We start from the raw sequence: 12,808 nt of genomic DNA, 5'->3' as shown, positions 1-12,808 counted from the left end.
TCACCTGTTGCCTCCATGGGTTATTATCCCAAATCCTCTAGTTTCCACCCTGATCACTCCTATTCTGGGCCTGCATTTCTAGCTACCGGAAAATATCTCGATTGCTTGCAGTTCAGAACAGAAACTTAGCATGGCCATCAAGGTTCTTCCCAATCTGACCCCACACTAATTTTAGGGCCTCATCTCCTGTCATTCCTCTATATGACCTAGCTTTGTCAATCTTTCCCTCACAAGAGACCTCACATTATGACATCTGTAATCCTCTGTTTATGATGTTCCCTCCTCCTGAAATGCCCTTTCATTGTTACATCCTACCCCAAACTGAAAGCCCAGTCCAAATGTGACCCAATTATCAGAACTAGAGCATATAGAAATGTGGATTGACTTGGAATAAGCAGGAATCCCCATTACCAGAATTGAGCCCTAAAGGATGAGGCTAGAACCATTTAAGTAGCTGTTGCTTTAGGCCAGGGGTCAGCAGACTTTTTCGATAAAGGGCTATATAATAAGTGTTTTTGGCTTTGCAGGTCATACAGGCTGTCTCACAACTACTCAGCTCTGCCACTGCATCACAAAAACAATCATAAACAATATGGAAATTAATGAGCATGACTCTGCTCCAGTAAAACTTTACAAAAACAGGCGAGCTGTAGTTTTCTGACCACCTTTTTAGGCTCTGCTTGGGGAAATTGGGTGGATTTGAATCTGTGGGTGGCATCAAGTCGGAATAGCTGTGTAGGAGCTAGGCAAGGCCAGAAAAATCTGGCAGGGAATCGCAGGTAGGGAATCGCAGTGTTAGGAAAGAGGCACCAGGAGGAGGTGAGGCCAGGAGGAACAGAAGAAAGTTAATTTGGGCTGGAACATAGGATTGCTTGAAGGAGAGAAGTAGGAACTCTGTTTGGAAAGGAAATTTAGGGCCAAGTTATGAAGGGTCTTGATTAAGCTATTCACTAGACAGTGGAGAACCATTGCATGTTTTTAGTCAGTAAAATCTGATCAAATCTGTATTTTTAAAAAGTCATTTTGCCTCAGTGAGAAGAATGATTGCAGATGAGACTGGGTACAGAAAGACCTGCTAGGAGGCTACTGCAGTTGTCCAGGCCATTGGTTCTAGATTCCCAGCCCTTGAACCAGTGCTGGTCTGGATGCCTAAGAATTATTTGTGAAACTTGCTAAAAATATAGATTCCTGGCCCCACACCCACACCTAAGAGATGTAGATTTGGTCCATTCAGAATTTCTAACAGGCACTCCAGATTTGTGAATCACTGGTCCAGCAAGGCAGCTCTGATCTTAAGAGGCTATGGATGCCAGAGAAAGTAGGACACAGGTAAGATGGGGTTTGGCCACTGCTCTCTTCCCGCTCCTGTTACCTATCTCTGTTCATGAAAGCCCATTCATTTGACTCCTTTTTCTTCACGCATCATTGTTTCCCCCAACATCCTCTTTTGGTACATCCTATCAGTTCTCTTTGAAACAACTCTTCTGTCCCTTTTTTTCCATTTCTACCTTCGTTCAGGATCCATTAATATTCAACTGCCCAAGCTTCCTTTCTGACCCCCATGTTTCCACTCCATCAAAATAACCATAAAGCCCACCTCTGTCTCTTCAGAAACTTTTTGGGTTGCCTTTGCTCTTAAGATATAGGTCAGGCTCCTCAGCTTAGCATTTAGGGTGCTTCAGGAGCTTACTCATCTGCCAGTCTTTCCTTTCCAGGTTCATTCCTTATCATTCCCCCTCTGCGCTTCTGAAATTTTTCTGCACTTGTAGTCTTGCCCCAACCTAATGTTCTTCCTCCAGCTCAGTCCCATTTTTCTTTCCCTTTTTTCTTTCTGCTTGTATATGACTGTTTTCCCCTGGGGGATAGTTAGCCACCAAGGGATACCTCCCAGGACCTTTGTGCATCATAAAATGTGTGTCTTCTCCATCTGAAGTCCTAAGCCTCCACTTGTGACGGACAATTGGTCACTATGGCAACTGACTGTGACGTCACAGGATTAGGACTTCAGGTGAAGTGGCAGGAGCAGGTGAGTGTAGGAGACAGATTTTAATGTCTGTCGAAGGCCCCCCTCCCCACACCCTCCTTCAGTGCTGGGGGCATGGAGAGATAGCTCGGGCTCCTGCTGATTTTAAAAATGATGCGGTGAGAGTGTGCGCCTGGCATCTGCGTGCTGCAGCAGTGTGGGGCTGACAGAGTGTGTCAACTTGAGCTCTGGCTGTGCAGGCACCGCTGCTGCGTGAGCCTGTTATTCCATTCTGGATTGCTATTTTGATACCCAGATTGCATCATTCTTCCTACGTATAAACAGGGGGTCCCCCGGGCCCTGCAGCTACTCACTTCTCCACCAACACTGTTGTTTTGATGAGCTCTATTTAAATGAGCTGCCGGATCGGGGCAGGTTCCAGCCACACATGAACATTGTCATTTTGGGGAACATGGAGGGCTGAAGGATTTTTGGATCGAGTCCTAAAAGGCTGAGAGTGATGGCCTCCCGAGCTGAGCAGAGAGCGACAGAGCTAGTTCCTGAAAGTTGAAAATCTCGTTTTCTTCCTTCTGAGCTTCTGTTCCAAGGCACCCAGAGGATTAGGAAGGAGATGCAGCTAGGAAGAGAGTCGCCTCTTTGAGGTCTTCCTCTTGCTGTTCAGTTTGGGAAAATTGCTGCAGAGCCTTCGAGATAAACAGGAACAGGAGGAGTCAACCAAGCCCTTTCTTGCAGCAGCATCACAGGTGAGCTGGAGAAATGCAGCCCTGGCTGAGGATGCATCAGAGAAAGGAGGAGAGGATCCAGGCTGCTCTCCCTACCCCACCCAGTACCCAGCTCCCTGAGGCTTAGGCTCTGTGGCCCAGCTGGCTGCAGCATGCAGGGTGGGTGTTCCTGGGTGCTTGGTAAGCCTTGTCCTCTGGTCCCTATGGTGGTCTCACCTGTCGCTCTTCTGACTTCTCTCCCAGGTGTCGCTCTAATCAAGGGCCACAGGTAAGCCTGCTGGCAGCCAGGGGCAGGAGCAGCAGTCACTTTTGGATCAAAATCTGTCTTTCTATCAGGGATGGGGCATCTGGGGAGTGGGTACATCGTGTTTCTCAAAGGTGGTGCTGCTCTGAGCTATGGAGGCTTCAGGGGTTTGTGTGGTGGGGGCCTGAGCTGATGTCCAGGACCCTGGAACTATACCTTTGGGTGAGAGGACATGAATGATTAATGAGGATGGCCAGCCCACCAGAGGATACAACCAGTACGTTTTTTTTCTCCTTGTATAGTGTCTGACAGAGGCATAGGGAGGTAGACTGCCTTACTTGTGGCTACAGAGGTAATCAAGGACTACTCAGTGGTTCAAAGTACCACCTATGATTTATAAGGGCTCTCCAGGTTTTAGCTAAGTTCCTCCCTCTCTCTGGGCCCCCATGTCACCATCTTTATGGTGAGGAAAGTGGTTAGATGAGCAGTGAAAAAAACTAGGTCCGAAAGCTAGGTATGTCCAGCTTTTGTTCTACAGGTGAGAGCTGGCAGAGGAACATGAGGCTGCTTCAGAGGATGCCACCATTCTGCTGCAGTCAGAGCTGGGCCCAAGCTGCAAGTTTCAAGGGCCGTAGAATGAAGGGCTCCTTAACTCTCACAGAGTTGCTTATGTGCCAGGGGTATATGTGTTCCTACCCGGTGGGCTGAGCTGTCTCTTTCTGAGACCTTTCTGGGATTTCCCTCCCACTCTAGCCCTCTGGGGCCCAGGTTGCCTTGGCTCTGCTGTTCATGTCTGAAGGGTAGACTACTCGGTCTGCTCCCGCTCCCTTGCTGCCTCACTAAGTCATGGGCTCAGCACACTCTCTAGGCCCCAGTCTTGTAGTGTCAGACCTCAGCCTGCACCCTAAGTCTGCTCGTGGGTCCTTCAGTAGAACTGGGAGTTAGAGGAGGCAAAAATGTGTCTGCCAACTCACTCACAACCCCCGGAGTACCTAGGTATCAGGATACCCTTCTGTATGTTGGGCATCTGCCCTTCTCTCTGCCAGAGGGGAAATACATCATAGCTGCATTCAGAGTCTTAAACTTTTTGGAACCTTTTAAAAACTGGATGAGCCTGCCTTTCCCAGCTGCATGATGCGGGGGACAGAGCTATCAGGCTCAGCCATAGGCTGGGGTGGGGGGCTCTTTCTAAGGCACTGGTCCTCAGGCTTGGTTGTATATTTTAATCATCTGGGAACTTTTTAAAAACTCTGATGCCTGGATCCCATCTCCTGAAACACTGATTTAATTCATATGAGATCGTGGACTGGACATCAGGATGTTTAAAATGCCTCAGATGATTTAGACATGTAAAAAATTTTGAGAACTACCGGTCTATAGAGTGGAACTGCCCCAATTTATTTTCTTCAAGCAGAAAAACTCTGCTTCACTTGCCTTTTTGCAAAGATCATATTTCTTAAAACTTTAAGCACAGCCAGGACTGGCTTTCAATTGCTTCTGGATTCCCAGGTTCAGAACTAGTTCCAGGCCATTATTAGAGTCTGGTTATGATTATGGAACATTTTACTTATAATCAAGTTATTTAGTTAATTAAAATAGAATTACCTTGTTTATTTACATTTGAATTAGGAGTATAGCATAATAGAAAAGACTGGGTTTTAGAGACAGAGACTTGAGTTTCAGTTGTAGTTCTTGCCCCTGCTTTGTATAATCTTTGATGGTGACAGCTCCTTGGAGCCTCAGTCTTTTCAACTGTGAAATGGGGACAATGCCTACCTCTCAGAGATGGTTTGATGATTAAATGAGATAGCACATGTAAAGTACCTGGTACAGGGAGTGGTGGTAAGAGAGTAATTTGTCCCACACCTCCTGGGAACCAGAAATGGTCACTCTTGTGACAGATGGACTGAACATCCTTGGCTTTCAGAGTCCATGTACCAGGTCCCTAGGTCCCCAGGAGGACCTCTGTGGCAGTGACTTCTTCATTCTGGAAACAGAAGCCCCACCTCCTCTGGGGATGGTTGTGTGGCCTTTGGGCCATGGCTCTGCATGTCTCAGAACTGATGGTCCTGTGTATGAAAAAAAAGCTCAAGGCTGTTGCTTGAAGAATTCATGTAGGAAAAAAGCAATATAAATAATATTCTTTGTAATATGTGATTTAAATATGTATTGATAAATAAATTGATGTTAAATATTATCGGCAAATGTTTGGTTATCTTAGATAGATCCACAGCCCTAGGAGTTTATGTATTCCAGTTGTCTTTTAAAATAAACTGTTTTGATATTTTCATTGAAAAATGAAGAATTCCTTTAAAAAAAGCTAAAGGTTAACACAGCTTGATGAGATTAGGGACTTTCTGAGGGAAGATAAGGATTTCGGGATCAGGTTGTTGTGACACAAAGAGAACACACGTCCTCTGTGTCCACTCTGGGCCCATGGCCTCCCTGGGATCTCCCACAGCAACCCTGCCATGATTCTCCATCTCTGATGTCTACTGCAGCAGCCCCTCTTCAGACAGATGAGCCTTTAAATCTAGGCCTCCCCTCAGCCACAGCCTATGTCCTGACTTGCTGACAAGGTGATAGCTAGCTCTCTGTTAGGCAGTCTGTGCCTTTCCATCTTGTCCAGGGGAATATTTCTGAAGCTGGGCTGCAGTAGCCAGAGGAAGAGGGTTAGATAATCCATACTTCCCTGCTATTCCCATTGCCATCATGTAGAAAGTAAGATTAAAAGAAAGGGGATCACTCACCTGAGGTTACACAGATAGTGCCAGCCCTGGGACTGAAACCCATATCTTCCAATCCACAGTCTTTCCCAACCACCACACCTCTGCTCTGGATCAGACCTGATTCCTCTGTCATCCTGGGCTGGCTTTTTTCCCATCACCCGGAGAACTTCCAGATGGCTTCTTACTAGTTTCAGTGGCTGTGAGTACAGGGAATACACATGGAATACCCAAACCCCAAAGAAACATAATTGTCCAATTTACTAAAAATCATGCAATATCTTTTAGTACCAATTGTGGGTTATTTTTTGTATGCAGACGTGTGAACAGATAGTTAGAATGCAATGTGACATTTGTTATATTAGAGGGATGTCCAGGGTGCTGTGGGAACCCAGAAGAGGGAATAATTAACTCATCCTGAGGGAAATTAATCCTGCTTCTCAAAGGTAGAACATTTGGAACAGATTTGAAAGGACGAATAGGAGTTTATCTGAAAAGGTGGGGGAGTAAGAAAGTATTCCAGGGAGAGGGAACAGCACTTTCACAAATGCAGAGTTATGCGAACGTTCGACATTTTAGGTGATAGCAGAAATATTTGGCATTGTAAGAACATAGGGTGTGTGGCGGATGAAGCTAGAGATGTTACTAGAGAGAGACAAGGCCAGCTTGAAAATATCCTTGAGCACCAAGCTGAGGATTTAGACCTTTAAGGAAGGTAGAAGATGTGTGACGAGGCCTTCTCTGATCTATTCAGTTATTTCTCTTTTTTCATGATGCTAAAGAGGCTATGTTACTCTGACTAATGTGTGGGCATCTGGTACCAGGGAGTTGGAAGTGTTGTGGAAATTATTTTAAATGGTTAGAGCAGCATTTCCGACTTAGGGATAGATGAGAAGGGTCTTCCCAGGGCAAGCCAAGTGGAAGGGAGGAACAGTCACCCAATTCTGCTGGATGATGCCTCCTGTGGAGAGCATCTTTCTCTGCCTCTGCCTCTGTCCACTGTTCTTGACAGACGGGAGAATATCTAGGAGATTCCAGATCCAATTTTGTCGTTAAAGTCCCTGGCTCTGTGAAGACTAGGGAGGTTGTTTTGCGGGTGGGGGGGGGGGGGGGGAAGGGGGGGGAGGGGGGGGAGGAAGAGTATTAAACTATTACTTTGTCTGGTTTTTGGTTTTTGATTTTCCAGGATATATTAGTTGGCTTTTGCTGCCTAATAAACCACTCCAAAACTTAATGATTAAAACAACAATTAAACTTTATTTAATTTTTAATTCTATAGGTTGGCAGTTTGGGCTAGGCTGGGTTTGGCTGATCTCAGCTGTGCTCATTCCTGTGTCTGTGTCCAGCTGGTGGGTAACTCTCAGGCCTGTGGAAAGAGGAATGGGAGCAATAGGAAGGGACTTGATTATCAGAACCAGAACAGGGTTGGGTCTGTAGTAGCACGGCTCGTGGGATGGGAAAGAAGATCAACCAGGTAAAGACAAGGATGTGAAGAGGTCTACTGCAGGCCCCTAATAGGATGGTTATATTCCGAGTAACTAGATGGTAAGTGCAGGCTGTGGTGTCACACAGTTCATTTTGGCACAATGGTGTTGGCACATACCTTGGTGCTGGGTATTAGAAGTCCTCATGCCTAGGCCTTATGTATAATTTGCCATGTTGCCCTGACTTTGCTATCTTTTCTCCCCCCTCCCAGAGTTCATCTTCTGTCCTGAGTGTAAGCAAGTGTGCCTTACCAGGGATGTAACTGAACATTTTTTTCTGCACTGCTTTTCTGTTGGGCAGTCCAAAATGGCCAGGGTAAGTCAGGACAAGCAAAGAAGCAGCTGATGCTTTTTAGAAATTTGTGGTGCCCCTGTCCATAAGCCTGTCTATTCATCACTCTGTCCAACTTACTACCCCTCTATCAATATGCCTAACCATCCATCTGTCCATCCTTCTACACATTCATCCATCCTTCTATCCAGAAGAGAGTCAAAATGTTCGAGCTAGAGAAGCCAAAATGAGGTCCTTTTTCTCTTTTACAGCTCCTACTGAAAAATAGCAATACTAAGGTTTTATATCCTCTTTTCTCCCTCCTGAGTTGGAACTCATGCCCCAGGCTGGATTAAATGAGTTCATCAGCCTTGCCTGTATTTAACAATTAATTAATACTTTTTACCTGAATTTCTGAAATTTCACATCACTTACTGACTGGTTCCCCATCTGTTCTTCTCTGTACTAGGGTATCCTTGACACTACATTTTAATCATTTGTCAATTTACTTACTTGCTCCTGTATCTAATTCTTATTGAATATTTTACATGTGTTAGGCCCTGTACTGGGTGCTGGGCAGTCAGAGACCTATGTTCTCTACCCTCAAGGAATTCAAAGTTTAATTAGTAAAACTTGTATTTCTCCTCTTTTTTTCCCCTTGCTGTGGGTTTTTCAGATGCCAGTGTGAGGAGAAAGCTGTCAGAATCTGTATTGGTTTAGTGGCTTGTATTATTCAGGCACAGACAGGCTAATTTTTTCAAAATCTCTTCTTCATGTTTTATATTAGCTTTACAAGATATTTGTTGACCAAATGAATGAACATTTGGACTAGGAGAAGCCTGGGTACTCTTGGGCCCAGCCAGCCCCAGTCGTAGAAACACAGCTCTGAGAGTTGCTCTGTGCTTGCCTTCTCCTGGCTGTATGCAGTCATCTGTCTGTGTACCCCACATCAGTGGCCTGGTCCTCTCTGCTGGCATGTTGAACTTTCTGCTTTTGCCTGTGCTTTCCCATTTTCCTCCCTTGTCTCCTTGGTGAATTTCTACTCATCATTCCACATCCAACTCAGATGTCACCCCTCTTTAAGAAATCTTTCCCAGCCTCACCTCTACTGAGCAAAACCTCTCTTTTGCTTCCTTTTATTACTTCCATTTTATTACTCATTGAATGTGGCCACCCCATGGAGGCTGTGTGTGTCTTAAGAGGAGATCTTTGCCTTATTCATATGGGTATCCTTATCTTCAGCACAGCGCCAGTGTTAATAGCCCTGAGGCAACTATTCTTTTAGTCACAAAGGGTGCTTTCCTTCACAGGCCCCCACACATCACTCCCAGGCAGCATTCTGGAATTGACTGCACTCCCAGATAGTGGAGGAACAGCCCTGCAGGACCCCGGTCCCTAGAGCATTTACCACACATAGCGGCAGGCCCAAATAAGAATATTGTCAGTAACTCCAGAACTCTCTGCTTCCAGAACTGCTCTGAGTGCAAGGAGAAGAGGGCGGCACACATCCTCTGTACCTACTGCAACCGCTGGCTGTGCAGCTCCTGCACGGAGGAGCACCGGCATGGCCCCGCCCCCGGGGGGCCACTCTTCCCTCGGGCCCAGAAGGGCTCTCCAGGTAGCATTCCTCATTCTCCCCACCAGCTCACATGCCCTTAAGCAGCGCTGAACCCTAAATCCCTGGATAAATAGCTCTCTGACCTCGTTTCCCTTCTGGAGGTAAGGGTAAAGGTGGTCCCCAGAGCCTTTCCCAAAGGAAAGATGTCTCCTCCAGAGTCACAGTCACAGCGTAAGTCACTCTGGGCTCTCCGTGTTGGGGGTGGGGGTGGGTGAGTGTGGGTGAGATGGTACAGGGAGGAATAGTCTTAAATTATCATGGAAGCTAGCTGAGTTCCCTGCCTTTAAGTCTATTTAGAGCAATCATGCCTATTTCTATTTAGTTACTTAATTAAACAACTTGTATCAGGGCTTGTCCATTTGTCTATCCATTGTCCCTTGTTTTAAGTGACAATCTCTTTGAAAGTCTTTTCCCAAGGCCCTTGAACCATGGGATGGGTTTTACCTTTGTCATACCCACAAGACCAGATTTAATGATCTGTGTGATCTGGCCTGGAACCTGGCAAGGCGAAGTAGCTGGTTTCAGCTCCACCATACAGAATCCTGGTTATTGAGAGGTTTAGGTTGAATTTTAGAGGATTCATTATTCTGCAGGAGATCCAGGTGCTGCAGTTGCAGGCTCCTTCCTCAGCCTCTGGCAGGTGGTGGATGCCTGAGGCTTGATGGTTTATTTCTGGACAGCTGGGCAAATCTGGTGGGGCTAAACCTGCATTTCTTCTTGTGCTCCTGAAACCTCAGTGGCCCAGAGAGAGGCCTCTTCTGTTTGCATCACCTTTCCTCCAAGCTCTGTGTCTCCCGTGTATCCAGTGAGGGCCAAGGTCTGCTCAGCGAAGCTTAACAGAGAGGTCTTCCTGAGCAAGAGAAACCCACTTTCTCCATCTTGTCTGGCAGGAGTGAATGGTGGTTCTGGGGACTTCGCCTTGTACTGTCCTCTACACACACAGGAAGTGCTCAAGCTATTCTGCGAGACCTGTGATGTGCTCACATGCCATAGCTGCCTCATGGTGGAACACAAAGAACACAGGTGGGGCTGGCTGGCTGCCCACAGGGGGCTTGGGAGGGCTCTGGACTTCCTTGTGAGACTGTTGGGCTCCCAGTGCATCAAAATCTTTTCCGTGCCCAAGCCAACCTACAGCTTCTGGGCTAAAGTTTTCTCTGCTCTTGTTATGGGGCTTCTCTGGAGGAGGCCTAAAGGGCTAAGAGCTTGCAGTATTTATGACTTTCCCTAGACATAATTCCAGCCTTCATCGATCTGGTTGAGACAGGGTGGGGATTCTTGATTGGCTGGCATGCTCGGAATAAGACTCAGCCCTCCTCAGCTTTTTTTCTGCCTTATCCTCTAGGTGCAGACATCTTGAAGAAGTTCTACAAAACCAGAGGATGCTTCTGGAAAGTGTGACTACACAGGTGGCTCATAAGAAATCCAGCCTACAGACATCTGCAAAGCAAATTGAAGACAGGTAGCACAGGCTAGCCCCTTGTCAACACTGGGATGGCTCCATTCACTCACATACTGGACGTCTCATTAAGCAGATATAGACATATGTCCCAGAAGGCATACGTCCTGGCCTTAGAGGTCTCAGGGCCAGTGAAAGTGCTTTGGGTCATCATTTGATGAGTAGGACCAAGCTAGGTCATGATGGTCAAAGTGAGTCTGGGCCATGCTTTCTGAAAGTGGCCATGACATACCCTGAGGTAGGTGCTTGTGAACGAGGGCCTAGAGTAGATTACTGGGGAATAGAGTGCTGTTTATTCTGCGAGTGCAACAAGCCAGTGGTACTCTGCCCTTTATTATCCTTTTCCCAGTGTTTTCCATAGCAATCTACAAATGATATGAAATCATTGATATTTTATATAGGAAGAGGAATTAGTTAAGTATTGAAAGCTCATCATGTGGCACACACTAGGTTGGGCATAATACATGCATTATTTTCAATTCTTACAATTCTTTGAATCAAAGGTTATCTGCATTTTACTGATGAGCATACTCAGGTTCAGAGAGGTTAAGGTGACTTGTCTGAGTTCACACAACTAGTCAGTGACTGAGCCGGGTTTGGAAGCTAGGTCTGTATGACTTCAAAGCTCATGTTCTTTTTTTTTTCTTTTTTTCTTTTTTAACACCTTTACTGAGATATAATTTATATACCATAAAATCTCCCTTTTAAAATGTACAATTCAGTGGTTTATAGTATATTCATAGAGGTGTACAACCGTTATTACTGTCTACTTTTGGAACATTTTATCACCCCAAAAAGAAACACCATACATATTAACAGTCATTCCCCATTTCCCCCAACACCCTTAGTTCTTGGCAACTACTGGTCACTTTTTGTTTCTGCCTGTGCTCTTTTTACTGGCATGACACTGTTTAGTGGAACATCCTACTTTTTAAGACAACAAATTACATGAAATCATACCCATACTTACTCTGTCCTGCTTGTAGTGCTGTGTGAGCTGCTGGGTTGACCTGGGTGTGGACCTGAGGTTTACCTAGAGAAAATGGGGTTAAATTTTTGGCCATTGGCACACTTAGATCAACTGGGCTGGGTTGTAGAAAGGCTGGGTGGTGGAGGAAGGTTTCCGTTTCTTTATGTTTGACGCCTGCTGGGCCCTGACCTCAGTAGTCAACCTCCAAGTTTTGGGCTCTTATGCTTGCTGTCTCTAGGCCCTTGTAGTCCTGGAAGGAAGGGTTTACCATGCTGTGTCCCATCCTGTTCACAGGATTTTTGAGGTGAAGCATCAGCACAGGAAGGTGGAAAACCAGATCAAAATGGCCAAGATGGTTCTGATGAATGAGCTGAACAAACAGGCCAACGGGCTCATTGAAGAGTTGGAGGTATATGTGTATAGATGGATCAGATGGATGGGTTCTGTGCTCTCCCTGGGTCAGAAACCAGGCACATATCAAACTAGTCCCAGATCTCAGCGCCACTTAGGCTGGAATTTGGATGTGCAGTTTCCATAGCTCTCTCCTGTTCCCTATATCTTAAAATGTCCAGTCTAACATTGGGAGAGTAGTTCATTAAGAGCTGGAAAATTAGTTCAAACTTCCATCAATGCTTTGGCTCTAAGGCAGCTGCCTTCCTGGACTATGCAGGGTCATAGCCTTGGAAGAGAGTCACAAAACAACCCATCTTCTCTATCACCAGACTTCCCATGCAGGTGGACTGCAGGACTGCAGTCCAAGAACAGGATCATGGACTCTATCTTTTCTCTTCGTACACAGGGCATTACTAATGAGAGAAAGCGGAAGCTGGAACAGCAGTTACAGAGCATCATGGTCCTTAACCGTCAGTTTGAGCATGTGCAGAATTTCATCAATTGGGCTGTCTGCAGCAAAACCAGTGTCCCTTTCCTTTTCAGCAAAGAGCTGGTAAGAAGAACTCCAGCTCCTCAATCACTGCTTTTGAGTTAGTAAGTGAATGCCATTTTTTACAACCCCACAGTGCAAAGGACCCAGATGCTGAAATGGTCCTGCCTTCCTCCAGGCAATTCTGCTGGGAAATTCTGTAATTATTTGTCTTAGGTCACGGTTTTAGACATTATCCCAAACACTAGCAGTGTGCTGATCGTCCCACACAAAGTTATGTGGGTTTAAATGGGGAGCTAAGAGGAAAGGAGAAGTTGAGGATGATGTCGAAGTGTTGGGCTTGGGAGGAGGGTGGTGCCCAGGAGAAGGAGCAAAAATTTTAAAAGAAGTTGGTGAGATTTATATTTGGATATGTTGAATCTAAGATGCCTGTAGGGCATCTAAAAGGAA

General features: G+C 45.9%; 1 protein-coding gene across 11 annotated transcripts in view; it reads left to right on the top strand.

Moving 5' to 3' along the window:
* TRIM66 (tripartite motif containing 66) overlaps positions 1 to 12,808 on the top strand; it is a 54,778-nt gene that overhangs the window by 15,184 nt on the left and 26,786 nt on the right. For 2 of the 11 annotated variants that reach the window (XM_039863511.1, XM_039863512.1), the window contains 7 exons: positions 5,760 to 5,878; positions 7,373 to 7,476; positions 8,902 to 9,049; positions 9,940 to 10,072; positions 10,392 to 10,508; positions 11,770 to 11,884; positions 12,275 to 12,421. In XM_039863511.1, the coding sequence (XP_039719445.1) occupies positions 7,468 to 7,476; positions 8,902 to 9,049; positions 9,940 to 10,072; positions 10,392 to 10,508; positions 11,770 to 11,884; positions 12,275 to 12,421 (669 nt within the window). In that variant the 5' untranslated portion in view covers positions 5,760 to 5,878; positions 7,373 to 7,467. Of the gene's footprint in view, positions 1 to 1,246; positions 1,330 to 1,933; positions 2,975 to 5,759; positions 5,879 to 7,372; positions 7,477 to 8,901; positions 9,050 to 9,939; positions 10,073 to 10,391; positions 10,509 to 11,769; positions 11,885 to 12,274; positions 12,422 to 12,808 lie in introns of those variants that run through there. The other 9 variants (XM_039863505.1, XM_039863504.1, XM_039863513.1 and 6 more) reach the window with 7 other exon arrangements.

The sequence above is a fragment of the Pteropus medius genome, unplaced genomic scaffold (assembly GCF_902729225.1).
Source record: "Pteropus medius unplaced genomic scaffold, Ma_sr-lr_union100, whole genome shotgun sequence".
In the NCBI taxonomy this organism is placed as follows: domain Eukaryota; kingdom Metazoa; phylum Chordata; class Mammalia; order Chiroptera; family Pteropodidae; genus Pteropus; species Pteropus medius.
The sequence above is the reverse complement of the archived record's forward strand: the minus strand, read 5'-3'. Positions and strand labels throughout refer to the sequence as shown.